Source organism: Vanellus vanellus, assembly GCF_965231255.1.
Source record: "Vanellus vanellus genome assembly, chromosome: 2".
Lineage (NCBI taxonomy): Eukaryota > Metazoa > Chordata > Aves > Charadriiformes > Charadriidae > Vanellus > Vanellus vanellus.
Window position 1 is genome coordinate 130,074,237 of NC_138906.1, and position 15,649 is coordinate 130,089,885.

Genomic DNA, 15,649 nt, shown 5'->3' on the forward strand with positions numbered 1-15,649 from the left:
GGTACAGTGCTCGTACCGATTCAGTGCTCCCATATCTACAAAAGTAAATACCACCCTGAGTACCCGATTTTCCACTGGCCAGAGAAGAGAAAGAAAAGAATAACTTACATTTACACAGGCTTTAAACTAAAGTGATACAGATTAACAAAACTGGAAAACTTTAAAGATATTACAAGTGCTTCTCTGTTTCCTCAAGCTACTCCTGCTCCCTCATCTGAAAAAAGGTAAGAGGGAGCATTCACCCACGCAGACAAGATGATGCATGAAGAGCCCTGGTGGTCCAAGGAGTTGCAGGCAACAGCTGCTTTGTCACCTCTAATCCTTCACAAGTGTCACAGGCTGAAAGTTAACCTCCAAAGGTGCACGTTTGTCCTTGCCTTTTAAGACTCCTTCCCTAACACATTGGATACAAAGCGATTTAAATACATATCATTGATTTTGAACTAGCTCCTCAATGGTTTTAGACATAACTTGCCCTGAAATCAATAGCATCTCTGTACTCCTGAAAACCTGGATCTCATCGATAAAAGACGCTGACAGTGCTTTACCATAAGTAACAGCCAACTCCTAGGTAGAAGGGAAGCAGGGAGTTAGAGGAGTTCAAACACAGCTCAGCCTTGATCTCCCTGATTTTACAGACTCTTAGGCATACCTTGAATGGTAAGAATGCATAACACCATTAAAATATAATGGCTAAGTCCAGAACTCGGACTTAAGGCTCTTGATCCAAGAGCTGGTATCTACAGAAAAAAAAATTAAATGTGCTTATGCTCCTAATATGTAGGGATTCAAACCTCAGGTTATAGCAACAAATTCATACTATATTCGGTGCAATATCCTGATTTCAAATGAAGAATCAGGAGGCGAACAGCACTGGGAGCATATGCGCTTGTTTCTGAGCAGCTGATTCCCATAAATTTCCATGTCATTTTTTAAATAGAGTTCCTAACAATAATGGAAGTTTGCAGTTGCTTTACATCTGGCAATAACGTAGATTTTATTGGCAAAGACGTTACTGTATTTAAATATGGATTTCTTAATATAAGTTTATTTTTATGTGTGACTATTATATTGAAAGAATCCTTACTCTGCTGTTAAATGCTTTCAATGCATGGCCATAAATGACACAGGCAGAGATTAAGAGGTCACTAGCCCTCATGCGAGGCATAACTACTGACCACACATCCATTTTAATCCATTGGACTATAAAATACAATAATGGTGAAGACTTACAATCTATTTCAGTTTGTTACAGTAACAGAATAGGTGAGTATTCACGATCAGTTACTGTGTCTCTGCTGGGGAACGCTGATGACCTCCAAGTAAGGGGCAATATTTTAAATCTTTCAAAATAGGTTCCTTGCACCCATTCAGGCACTCACAGTGCTTGAACATCCACACACATACACGTAATCTCTGCTCTTTTCAACACAAGGCTCACCTGAAAGCATCCAGCCACACTTTAAATGAATATTTCAGTTTAATTTCTACATTAAATATGAATGTTTAGCTATTATTAACCAAACCATTAAGCCCTAGTTGCCACTCTACAGAAAACATTACGGATATGTGCTGTTGCCAGTACTTTCACCTCTTTCTGCTCTTTTCTTGCTGCACTTTAAACTTTTAATTAATAAAATCTAAGCCATCAGAGAAAACTGACAATACAAGATCTACTTTAATCAATCAGCTATTCACTGTAGTACATTATTGGCAAAGCATCGTCTGCATCCTTTCCAAAAGTCAACGGACACAACATGAGGAAAGGACAAAGTTCCCTGGGTCATTACCTATATATTAGTTTTGGACTGATGGAAAGTCTCTAGGATCCAATAGCATTGTACCTCTTTCATTATTTTTTTTTAAATGAGCACCAGAATAGAAAAATAATGCCATACGGAGGTTCTACAAAAGGTACCAGAGAATGATGCAATAACTCAGTTAAGACTGTCCATGGAAAGCTAATTGCCCCAAGGGAGGAGGATGGGTTTTCAAAGATAAAAGTAAGGTTTCCTTCTAGGGGAGTTCAAACAAGAAAGTTTCTTGAATCTCCAGATCCAAAGGCCTGAAATACTGTAGATCAGAAACTTTAACATAACATTTCTACATAAATCACTTGACACACTCTTGCTAATTTAAAGGCTTATGTTCTGCTCCCTGAGAAATTGGGTGCCCCTTCCTATTCTTTCAAGGAAACTACAAAATTCTTAAGTGTTAATGGGCAGCAGCTAAGAGATGCAAAGATGCACTTCCCTTTGGCACAGTAGCACTAACCAGGATTTACCTACATAATACACGTCCTGCTAAGTGTTATTAAGATGTTCTCAGTTGTGGGTTTGTTGGGTTTTTTTGTTTGTTTGTTTGTTTGTTTTTTCAAAGAAACTAAAAAATCCCTCTTCCTTAAGACATCCAGGCAAGTAGGTAATAGTGAAGTAAAGAAAGTGTGAGATTGCCTTTAACCTCACCCATCAGGCAGTTAAATATCAGGCTTAAATTAGTTGTCTAGGCTTCTTTTTTCAGTAAAGCAGTAGGAAAGTTAACACCAGAAAGGGAGACATGCAATCTATAGATAGTTATTTAACAGTAAAAATTAATCATCCTCTGGAAATACCTCTTTTTTGACCTGTAAACTAGACCACTAGCATGGACAATATGCCTTGTGTCTGTATGGCTACAGTTAGGTGAGCTGAATGCCCCACAGAAGGAATTTGTTAAACTGGGAATACTGAAAAAAACCCATTTTTTTCTTGAGGTTTTCTGTGGAAAAAGCAAGGCAGTGTCAAAATTCATATCTCCATCTCCAGTCCCAAGAAACTGCATGATCATATAAAAGAAAATCAAGCCAGTGCTATAAGATGCTACTGAACACAGCTGTAGTTAGTTGAATGAACCAAAAAGAGCTGCTAGTCTGGCTTTAGCACTGTCTCAACTACAAGTAAATCCTCAGTTAGTACTGTTAAGTGGTGAAACATAGGATCAGAGGGCCAGGGCCTCCAGTGCTTTGCCCTTCATACAGCAGTTTTCCATGTCAAATTCTGTCATTGAGATTTTGAGGCATTTCCCACACATCCCGCACAGATAGAATCATAGAATCATTTATGTTGGAAGGGACCTTTAAGATCATCAAGTCCAACCATTAGCTTAATACTGCCAGGTCCACCACTAGACCGTGCCCCTAAGCACCACGTCTACCATCTTTTAAATACCCCCAAGGATAGTGATTCCACCACTTCCCTGGGCAGCCTGGTCCAATGTTTGATAACACTTTCTGTGAAGAAATTTTTCCTAATATTTAATCTAAACCTCACCTGGCACAACTTGAGGCCATTTCCTCTTGTCTTGTCACTTGTTACTTGGCAGAAGAGACCAAGCCCCACCTCGCTACAACCTCCTTTCAGGTTGTTGTAGAGAGCGATAGTCTCCTCTCAGCCTCCCTTTCTCCAGACTAAACAACCCTAGTTCCCTCAGCTGCTCCTCATAAGACTTGTGCTCTAGACCTCTCACCAGCTTCTTTGTTCTTCTTTGGACATGTTCCAGCACTTCAATGTCTTTCTTTTAGCCCAAAACTGAACACAGTATTCAAGGTGGGGCCTCACCAGTGCTGAGTACAGAGGTACAATCGCTTCCCCAGTCCTGCTCACCACACCATTCCTGATAAAGGCCAGAATGCTATTGGCCTTCTTGGCCACCTGGGCACACTGCTGGCTCATATTCAGCTGGCTGTCAAGCAACACCCCCAGGTCCTGTTCTACCAGGCAGCTTTCCAGCCACTCTTCCCCAAGCCTGTAGCGCTGCATGGGGTTGCTGTGACCCAAGTGCAGGACCGGCACTTGGCCTTGTTGAACATCATCGGTCCATCAATTCAGCCTGTCCAGATCCCTCTGGAGAGCCATCTTACCCTCAAACAGATCTTATTGGGGGTCATTGCGGACTTACTGGGGGTCCATCCAATCCCCTCATCCAGGTTGTTGATAAAGATATTAAACAGAACCGGCCCAAATACTGAGCCCTGGGGAACACCACTTGTGACCAGCTGCCAAGCGGATTTAGCTCCATTCACCACCACTCTTTGGGCCCGGTCAGCCAGCCAGTTCTTTACCCAGCGAAGAGTACACCTGTCCAGGCCATGAGCAGCCAGTTTCTCTAGGAGAATGTTAGAGATTTAAGAGGAACATAACGACACGAAGCCGTAAGAAATAACTGGTGATTGGTTTTTGCTCTGTGGAATGGGGAAATAATGTTGGTTTTTTTTTAAACTAAAACATATACAGAAGTTAGAATATTTCAGAAATTAATAAACCCAATGTCTTCAATGATTTTTTGCCAATTTCTGGAGAATACTACTTCAAATTTTGCTTTCAGTGTCGTATGTTATTAGAATAAAGCCTGGTTTCTTTCAAAACTTCAAGTACATTCTTGAGTAATGGAGGAAAAACAACAACAATACAAATATTTTTCCTGATGCATTTAACCTGTATTTTGGGTTTATACTTTCAACTGTGAACGTTATCTTGAAGAACATAAATCTTACCATCCCCCAAATTATGATATTATTATGTAAGTAAATTAGCAGCCACAATTTAGTCCAGATTCAATGACGTATTGCTAACAAAACAGCTAAAAACTATACCACAAAATGATTGGATTGAAGAGGTATGAGTGGATTTCAGAGGCGGTTGTGCTGTGGAGGGCATGGTGAATTTCTATCCTTGTCGGTCTTCTGAATGGCTCTTCTAGGAGCCATGCAGGATGCTGATCCAACCCAAGACCTCCATATATGGTCTGATCTATCTGAAAAAAATCTCTTCAAGGTGGAGCCCTGCCCATTTTGTAACACGAAACTGAATTCTTTCTGAATTCATTCAAAGCTATCTTGTCTCCTCACGCCAAGGGTGAAGGGACCATTACCTTCTGTGACTCAGGAATTTGAATGGTTTACATGTAAGATACTGTAAAACATCACAGCAGATAGCTCTAAAACATCAATAAAATAATTCTTTTTTGTTTGGCAAAAGTACGATAACAAGTTCTTAGTTTCTCCATCTCTTTTACGTCAGGGAGTATCTATTCCTATGCATTCCTCAAGAATGAGTTCAATACATGCACGTTTGACATTTTCCCAAACGCTAGTCTATAAAGCTAACTGCTTTTTTTTTTTGTGACTGAGATTACACTGGAGAATCACACTTTAATCTAAATTTCCTAGCCTTATTTATGCTGCCATCAAAAGCATAACAAGGAGTAATTTTCCTTTTTAAATTTATTTCTTTATTTTTTATATAAAATCATCCTTTCATAGTAGGTATTTTAACATGTTATGTAACTATGAATAATGAAACAACCACTCTGAAGGAACTTGTCTCTTGCAAATAAACATTTATGGGTTTAAATTATTTGTGCAGAATGATTTTGCTAAACTCCATACCAATAATTAAAAGATACAGGAAAAAAAAAAGGTTCTTCCTCCCTTTTTATTCCCCTCCTCTAGCAATTATGATTAAAATTATTACAACTAAAATAATAAAAATTATGTGATTTTGGAAACACAAACTATTATTATGAATAATAACCAGACTACTTACCTTGCATTAAATAAAAACAGAACTTTAAAGAAGTTAAATTGTATGGTTTTATCTTTTATTAAATCCATTACTGGGAATCTACACTTGTTTCGCTTATGCAATTAAAAGCTTCCAAAGAAGTCACCAAATATTACATAAAGGATGAAAGACACAGCCTTTCCTGACTAATTAAAAATTCACAACGGGCGTCCCAGACTTTACCAAAGTTTGCAGTCCTTTTAGCACTTGAGACATTACAGTTGTCTACCATGCAAACTTTGTATTTATTACTAATTTCAGCCATCCTGTCCCCATTCTCAATTTTGAAAATGCCTGAGCTCATTTTACAGTATCTTAGTTAAATCTTGTGCTGGGTCTGAAATTGGTGTCTGGTACTCACAAGCAGTGATTCAGACCATACAGATTAGCATTTTCGCTGCTTAATACCTTAGATTAAATAATTAATTATAATACCTTTGATTAAATAAACAAAGTATACAGAAACAAACTGCCTTACCTTCACCAGTTCCGTATAACCAGTTTCCCTTGCTGTCCACCAAGGCTGAGCTTTCAGTCCCTTAACGTTGTAGAGGGAGCGCTGCCAAACTGATGCAAAGTGACCTCTTTGGTATCCAAGTTCATACCACTTGTATGCCTAAAAGATTGCAGTTGTTAAAAATGAAATTCGTATCAGCCAAGCTCCCACAGAAAAAAAGTAACACACTTTTTTTGGTAAGGTAACAGACTGCCTCTTTGGATGCTGGGGTTGTTCTTCTAATGTAACGTAGTAACAATCACTTTAATGAAAAAAACAAACAAACAAAACCCCCAAACCCCAATTAACAATCCCCAAATAGATCAGTTGGACAAGGCTGTCCAATCCAACATTAGCAAAATAGGATAACCTTCTCACAACCACTCACACCAAATATGGGTCAGTAATCTAGGTGCTGTTCTTGGACTGGGGAGATGCAATCGTTTGTCATCTTGGTCGACCTTATTTTCTCTGTTTCAGTCCTCTACCTATGAATCAAAGATGACTGCCTTCTGCTGCCAATGGAGATGCTGTGATGATGGAAACAGTGCTGTCTTTGTGGATCTACATTGTTACTTAATTATCTAATACATATATGCACTTGCATTTCTTCAAATATTTGTTGCCACACCAGAGCTAATCACATGGTACAAACCTACTGAGGTTAATAATAGAGCTTTGCTTGTCTTACTCTCCTTTTCCACAACTTGCTTTACCCTGTATAGCAGCAAAACAAAGTCTGGCAAAGAAGGAAAATGGGATGCTCCGAAAGAAAAGATCCAGCATGAGTAGCACTATGATGAACCATATGCAGAGAAGGCTACATATAACTGCCTCCCCTTCCTGTCCAGCATTGCTGCTACAGCTCCAATATTTTGTACAACAATAAAAATAAATACATAATAAAAAATTAAAAATGAAAATAATGCTATGACAGGACAGCTAAGTAGGAAGATATGAGGTAAGAAGTCCAGAGCAGAGGGACTGATGCAGGCAGCAATCCCTGCCTTAAACAGAAACCATCCAAAGCACTCTTGGAGTCATGTGCTGAGTCCCTCTCTAGCTACACCACTTGCAATTCTCTCCCTCCCAAGCCTGCAACCTGTCCAGTTTGCCTCTGCCTAAGCATCACTCAGCCAAACCTGGACCATGTTCTCATGGTCCTTCAGCCAAACTGATGTTTATGCTTATTTCACTCTACTTAAAACAGCCAAGTTCTCCTCAAAAAAACCACAAACCCTCCACTTTCCTTTCCAGCAGGGGTACAGAAAATGTGGTGTGCTGGTTTTGGCTGGGGTAGAGTTAATTTTCTTCACAGTAGCTAGAATGGGGCTATGTTTTGCATTTGTGCTGCAAACAGTGTTAATAATACAGAGAAGTTTTAGTTATTGCTGAGCAGTGCTTACACAGAGTGAAGACCTTTTCTGCTTCTCGCACAACCCCACCAGCGAGCCAGCTGTGGGTTCACAAGAAGCTGGGAGGAGACACAGCTGGGACAGCTGACCCCAACTGACCAAAGGGCTATTCCATACCATATGACATCATGCTCAGAAATAAAAGCTAGGGGAAGAAGAAGGAAGCGGGGGACATTGGAAGTTATGGTGTTTGTCTTCCCAAGTTACCGTTAGGCGCGTGTCCTGGTTTGAGGTAAAACAGGACCAATTTTGTTCAGTAACTTTGCTTCTTAGCTGGGCCTCTTCTAACTACTGAAATTAACAGCACATTGTGCAGACAATGTTCACTCTCTCAGAGTGATAAGACCAATGTTTATAGCTGATGCCCAGGCACGGTATGCAGAGAGGCTCCTGCTTATACTTATCGCTATAACAAAGTTGGTTGGCCTTGGGTGTTATTTGCCCCATTGGAGGGTTGGAAGCGGAAGAGCATAGTGGGGTCCCACCTGCGGGGAGGAGCGGACAGGACAGGTGACCCAAAACAGACCAACAGGGTATTCCATCCCATCTGCCTCATGCTCAGTATAAAAGCTGAGGGATCAAAGGGTCAGCCCTCTCTTTCTTCAATGGCCGACGTTGGAATCCAGTTCCCGTCCGTCACTGAGTCCAGCCTGGGACTGCCCCAGTGCCAGCCGGTGTCATGACTGTCATCTCGGGAGCTTGATACAGTTTTGTATATATTTCATTATTTCTTTTTATTTTATTATTAATATTTCATTAAAGTAGTTTAGTTCCTTCTAAACTCATAAGTCTCTTTTTCCCTCCTCTGCGTCTCTCTTTGAAGAGGGGTAGAGGGGAGCATCTGTTGGTCCCATCTGGGGTCCCCCAGGTCCCCAGTAGCTGATTTGGCCTAAACCACGACAGAGTGATGGAACGAGATAGCCCTGGAGATAGCCCTAAGCACCTGCCTGTTGATAGCCCTAAGCACCGGCCTGTTGATGGGAAGTAGTGAATTAATTCCTTGTTTTGCTTCGCTTGTGTGCGTGGCTTTTGCTTCACCTATTAAGCTGATTTTATCTCAACCCATGAGTTTTCTCACATTTATTCTTCTGATTCTCTCCCCCATCCCACTGGTGGGGGAGTGTGAGCGAGTGGCTACATGGTGCTTAGTTGCCAGCTGAGGTTAAACCCCAACATCTGGATAAGATGAACACTGGCCCCAGTAGCATTCTGGAATGGTAGTTTCCCTGCATGACTAACTATTTTAATTGTTATTTGTTTTTCAAAGAGAGTAATTTCTCTTATTCTAACTCACGAGCATATGACAGTTGTCCATTAATCTGCCCACATTTGACATGAAGGCTAAAACAAAAGAATTACTGAGGCAAAACCCACAGTACTAACTCTTAAGCTAAAGAAGAATTATTTTATGCATGGGATCTAATGGAAAGCGAAACATACAATCAAATAAACACATCTCTAGGAGAACAGTTCATGTCAGATTGCTATTTACATTTACCTTGAAGCCAGTAAACTAGAAGGAAAACCAAAACTTTTTTGGATACAAATCAGCCACCAGAGCAGCGCGTGACTTACTTAGTTTTAGCAATCAGTCAGTCAAGAAAACAGAAAGCTTTTGGAAACTCTTCGTGTAATAGATTATTTCTAAGGACTTCCAGGTGTCATCTTAGAGATCCTTGATTTCAGATATAAGGTAAGAAATTACTTTGGGTGGCTTTGTCTTCAAATTTTTACATGTCTCTATATTGCAACCATAGATTATTTTTTAAGAGTCTGTACATCTTCTTCAAGCTTTTAAAAAATGTGGTACTCTCATCTTTATAACTCTCTCGAAGTATGGGGAAAAGGCCGTAATAGAATGTTGCCTTACAGTAGTTGTCTGAAGTACAGGAAAACAGTGTGGATGAACAGAATAACAGTGAACCATACATAAGCTTTCATCTTTTTTCACAAGAGAAGCTTTGTAAAATTGTGTATGGGTCCAAAAAAATAAATTAGATATTATCTTTGGGTAATACACAGTATATCTTTAAATTTTTATGTGATCTTGGTTAAGTCTCTGAAATGGAAGCATTATGATTCATAACGTATGCTCCCCAAGATGTAAATTGTAAGGGCAGTGGGATATCAATAGATTGTTCATGCTGGCTGCCTGCATTCATTTGCAATGTCTGGAGTTAGCCCAAATGATAAGGAGGATGAATTACTTGTTTCAGCCACTGACTCATGAGTATGAATGTTGCTGCTCTTAAAGACACATCAGCTATAATCACGATGTATAATACTGTTAATCCTTATCTATTAGAAGAATTATGCTACGAGGTTGCCTTTGATAGCATGGAGCAGGGTTAGGTTGCCTCACTCATCCTTTCCAGTCCCGAGTTTCCATGAGAAACCTTTCTTTTCACATGCAGATCTTGGCAATGGAAAGACTAAATAATGACCACTGTACTGTTCAGGACAGCTACAACAGTATAGCTTCTTTTCCAGGAAAGCAATTGTTTGAGATGCACTCAGTTTATACATTCTATGTGAACAGCACCTTGCTCTGTAATACCTTCCACAGTTCTAATTTATCTTTTTTTAAGTCAATTTGGCATTTTATCAAATTATAGTTGGAAAGGGCATAGTCAACACTGTTTCCCTAACACTTACCAAGACCACATTCATAATTCCTAATTTAGCTCTAATAGATGAATATCTACCTTCAACAAACCTTCAGTGATAGCAATTTCACATGTTCTTTAAATATTGATCTGTTTCCTTGATTAAATCTTGAAGTTCAGCAAGTCTAGCAAGGTCAGTGAGAAAAATTTAGCTTAACAGAGGACTTTTTACTGATAAATTTAAAAGTCTCCCCTATGCCAAGAAGTTCATTTGTCATTGATTAAAACTTTTTCTACAGCAGATTTGACCATTAACTCTGTAAACATTAACACACAATTATCCTGGGGATTGAGATGATGTACGTTAATTACATCTGTGTGGTATCTTCAGTCAAACATTGTAATGGGATGCTCTGGGCTCAAACATTCAACCCAGAATATCCCACAGAAGCATACAGGGATTTCCTCATTGGTTTTCTGTTGAGAAAAGGACACACAGAGAGACAGCGGGTGTGCAAGCAGATGCTCTGTATGTGTGTGCAACCACACTCGTGTGTGTGTTTATGTATACAAAGCCAACTAATTCTCACTTGTAAATGAACTTTTATATTCAATAAACTCAATTGGGAGAATATTTTATTGTACTTTCAGAGAAAGCAATCTAACTTAAAAAACACAGTTATTATATTTCAACATACACATAAGGTATTGCAATAAAAGTTCCACAATTTATAAAAAAAGAAAATTAACCTGGTGAGCTAGGCTTAAGAAAGATCACTAAACACAGGCTTCACTGTAGTCTACTTGTCTATAGTTCATACTTGAGAACCACCTACCGACTGGGCCAAGATACTCTTTACACTACACTCTTTACAGTATTTCAGGTATCGATATTTGAGACCTATTACTAGCTAACTGATTAAAAAGCAGTTCCATTTTGATTTTTTATTCTTATTCTTTTCACCTTTCCCATCCAGGAACCCGAGTAGGATTTTTTTTGGTTTGTTTTTTTGTTTGTTTTTAAATTCATGCCCACTGTAAAGTTCATTACTACTAACAGTCTTCAACAAAAGCCCTTTGCTCCCCTACCATGGCAATAGTGTTAATTCACAAATTTAAATTTGGTTTTTACATTGAATTTTGTTTTAAATTAACAAATTGAAAACTCTTATGGTTTTCAGTCACATACGTTTGCTTTTCTTGGGCGTGCAACAGATTTGTTGCACAAATCTCTGCTTTTCTGATCTGTTTGCTACTTCAGTTATAGAACAAATAGCATAACGCAGCCCACACATTCAGTCCTCTCATGGTCTTCTTTTATTATGTGCTCAAAGTCACTTTGGGAAAGAAGGGAGGTTTACAGTACACTGTTATATCACAGTTATGAGAGAACTTCTATACAATGATATACATGTAATTGTTTGTTTTTTTTTTTAAAACTCTAGTTCAAATCTTTGTTGTAAGTGGTAGGAGCAGAAAACAGACTCTAAAAATACCTTCATTGAATTTTTGAAACACGTTTGGCCCCTCAGTTCAAACTGCCCCGTGCAAGCTTCAAAAGTTTAGGTTAGTTCGAAAGCAAGGGATGCTAAGAGGCTGTATTGTCACACCAATGGCAGGTACTTGGCTGTTGCTCATCTAGACATCTACACACATGCTGGATTATTATTGCAATAGTTTTTTTATTTTAAATATTGCAAAACTCATGCTTTCAACAATGAGCCCGTGCTTAAAAGTTTTTCTGGATTCTGCAGTCCATCAGAGGTTTAGACTTTAAAGCAAGAACGTGTTAAATGCTTACCTCTTTGTCTCCAATTCTCTGCAAGGCATCACCCAGATGAAAATAAAAGCGTCCATCATCTGTGCCAGGGTCACCAGACTCTAGTCCTTCCTAAAACATAAAAAAAAAAAAGTATACAAGAAATTTCAATAGGACTTCTAAAAGAGTTCATTTGATTGCTGTATATAGGCTACCAACTATATGCAAGAGCCAGGCTACCAAATTTGCTATAAAATATAACCACCATGGTAATGTGGAAATTAGGCTGAATGAATACACACTTCAATAAACAGACATTGATAAATGTTATCAGTTTTCCAAATTCCACGGCCTCTCTCTTCAGTCCCTCCAAGACAGAGATGTATTCAAGAGATGGACGTTTGCCCCTGACCCTATATACATGCACACAAGCATTTTAAAAGCTGGATTAAGGTTTTATTTTGTGCTGCTTCCTCCCAAACACTCAAAAGTATATGCAAATTCCCTCTGGATTTTTCAAGAACCTTAAGATTTCAGCATCCAGACAAACTCAAAACAATCTGAGACTCACAGCTGGGTACTTAGGGTTAACCACCAATAAAACAAATACTTGATGTTTAAGAATTGATGAGTTTCAATGTACAAGCTTGTTCCTGTTCATAGGCAGTGATATAGCAATATCACAGCTACAGGTAGCTTAAACTGTGATTTGTGATTAGTATGCTTCTACCTTGACATGTTTTACACATTCCCATATTATTTTTTTACAGGTAAAATATTTCCTGTAGGTCAGAAAATAAAAATACCTTTAAATAGGGTATGCTTTCCGCTATCTTGTTTTCTGCCTTCAGGATGAAGCCATAATGTACTTTGGCAAAGCCATCATTTGGAGCCAGGCTTAGAACCTGTTTGAGAGCAAATGAATTAAATACACATGTATGGATCTATGCAAATTAACAAACCTGTGCACATATTAGTATTTAGTGATGCAATGACATTTTCTTCCATTGCCAACTCTCAGATAAATTCTTGGCTTGGCTGTGCTTTCTTTTCCCCATTCACTTTTGTGCTTCTCCAGAAAAAACTATGAGAATCCAGTATTTAAAGTCTCAGAAGTGAAATTATTCCTACTGGAATCTCTGGATGGCATTTTTTTTGTCGTTGTCTGTCTTTCTCCACCTTCTCTCTTGAGTTACAGCATGCTACATTACAGAATTAACACCATTCATTAACACTTAAGTTACATATCTCAGATTTGACTGATTTGAAGCAAAGCAGCTGCTTTTGAACAAGCCTACAGCACAGTCACGGGACGCGTAGTGTGGAAATATACCTGAAATAGTTTGAAGTTAGATAGGTTTATACTGGTGGCAAACAAGTCTTGACAAGAGAAAATACACTACACTGCAAAGCACAGCGAGTACAATTGAGAAAGATGCTGTGAAATAATGCCCGCATCACATAACGGGACTGCGCAGACCCTGGGAACGCAAAGGGCATTCTCAGCACTCCAGTGAAGTGGAGCACTCTCTGGAAGAGCTTGCACTTGCTTGGCCAAGAGAAAGGTATCAAACAGTAATTCAAAGCCTAATGCAATAGTGATTCAATGCGCTTTCGCTCTAGGTGGTGACGGATAAATTACTCTTGTATAGTTGTGTGCTGCACTCTTTGACCAAAGCCAAGACCTAGTGTGCCGAATTAAACAAAAAGATTTTGTATCCTAAGCCAGATTCAGATGAAGTCTGAGTTATAACCTGACTTAATTTTGCAGAAAAGGAAAACCCATATGCAAATATCTGGAGATGGATATTTCTTAGGGACTACGAAAGAGGAAGATGTGTGAGTACAGGGACAGCTGTAGGAAAGTATCAGTGTACGGGGGAGTGTTTCAGGGAAAGGAGGTGTGAAGCTGGCTGGCCTGAGTTCTGAAGCATATACCCCCGACATTACTGAGATAATTTAAGTGCATCTGGTCTGCCTCAGCCAAGGAGAAAATTAAAGATGTCATGATCTACTTTCCAGCTCTACGTTTCTATGACATATATATTCAGTATCTGTTGAAGCCCTATGTGTTATCAATTACACGGTCAAGTTAATCTGTTGTTACACCTCTTCTCTCCTTAAAATAAGGGTGAATGGCCTTATCAGGACAGACCCTCAGTCTGTGAGAATCATCACAAGAGCCTGGCAGTCAGTGGAATTAGAGAGGCTGATACCTGCTGAATGTCTAGCACAACCACTAAACACAATGCAATGGACAGATGAGCAATTTCTCTTGCCTAAACCCACTTTTGAAGCTACTAAACTTACGACATGGGTAAAATGCCTGCATACATTATAGCCATTTCCCTCTGCCTTTTCCAGTCAGTGTCTAACCTAATTTTTCAATCAAAATAATTACAAGGAAATCATAAGTCCTCTGGGCCAATTGCTCTGCTTTCTCAAACCTGATTACATACAAACTACATCCAAGCAATACTAAAATCAGCACAGTATGGGTATAGGTTATGAGTGAAAAATAGCAGCATTTCACTTTTTGCAGAAAAGAGCTACTATGAAGGAACAATCAATTTGAGAATCTATCTGAAGTCCATAATATGACACGCACATTATTAGCAAAAAGTGAGCCTGGCAATTCATAGTAAGGATAAGCTTGATCCCTAGTATAAGAATACGCTACAACCTTATGCATCTTATGCCTTTTGACTACAGCATTCTTTGTATAACCCTTTTGATCCAAGGATCTGTACCTGCAGGGTAAAATAAAATGACTGACAGAAATATTTATTAGCCATATAATTTTGTTACAGTTCCTTTAACTATAGGATAAAGCTATCTGATTAATTAAGACAGAATAGAATTTTCTGTATTACACTTCATTTAAACTATGCCGAGTTGCATTAAGGCATGATCTACATTCAGAGCCCCTAAAGAGAAGTGAAGAGATATAATCAGTAGAAATTACACTGGAAGTATTTAATGTAAATTGTATTACTCTGTTGCTGTTGCTGCATGCAATATTAATTATGTTTAGAAATAAGTTTTACTAAACTGCTCATAGCCTATTAAATATTAATCATGAATATAGAAATTAACCTCTGGGGCTATCAATGGCTAATTAGCCAGGGCAGAGTACTGTGTTAATGTGGATATTCTGCTTTTGCTACCTGAGATAGCTCAATCAGAGCTGGCTTGTGCGTGTCTACATAACGTTGCACTGAGCCATGCAGACATGCCTCAGCATGGCAGGCAGAAAAAGTGCTATTAGCAAAGTAACTGGTCTTATAAAATTCTCGTCTACTGTATTTTATCATAATCTGTAGATCTTTGAAAATAAAAATAGCTCTAGATTCTACTAGGACTACTTTTAATGTTATGTTTCTGTGTCCTTAATCACAGAATCACAGAATTTTCAGAGTTGGAAGGGACCTCTAGAGATCATCTAGTCCAACTCCCCTGCTAAAGCAGGATTGCCCAGAGCACATTACTCAGGACTGCATCCAGGCGGGTCTTGAAAATCTCCAGGGAAGGGGACTCCACAACCTCCCTGGGCAGCCTGTGCCAGTGCTCTGTCACCCTCACCGTAAAGAAGTGTTTCCGTGTATTTGAACGGAACTTCCTGTGTACTAACTTGTGCCCGTTACCCCTCGTCCTGTCACTTGGAACCATTGAAAAGAGCCGGGCTCCATCCTCCTTCAACCCACCCTTTAGATACTTGTATGCCATAATAAGGTCTCCCCTCAGCCTTCTCTTCTCCAGGCTAAAGAGTCCCA

At 39.2% G+C, this 15,649-nt stretch overlaps 1 protein-coding gene across 1 annotated transcript in view; it reads right to left on the reverse strand.

Moving 5' to 3' along the window:
* The window catches only part of LOC309686522 (aspartyl/asparaginyl beta-hydroxylase-like), a gene marked incomplete at its 5' end in the record, with an annotated part of 86,108 nt that overhangs the window by 17,730 nt on the left and 52,729 nt on the right, over positions 1-15,649 (reverse strand). The window contains 3 exons of the mRNA XM_082499230.1: positions 6,079-6,216; positions 11,919-12,008; positions 12,683-12,781. Of these exons, the coding sequence (XP_082355356.1) occupies positions 6,079-6,216; positions 11,919-12,008; positions 12,683-12,781 (327 nt within the window). The remainder of the gene's footprint in view (positions 1-6,078; positions 6,217-11,918; positions 12,009-12,682; positions 12,782-15,649) is intronic.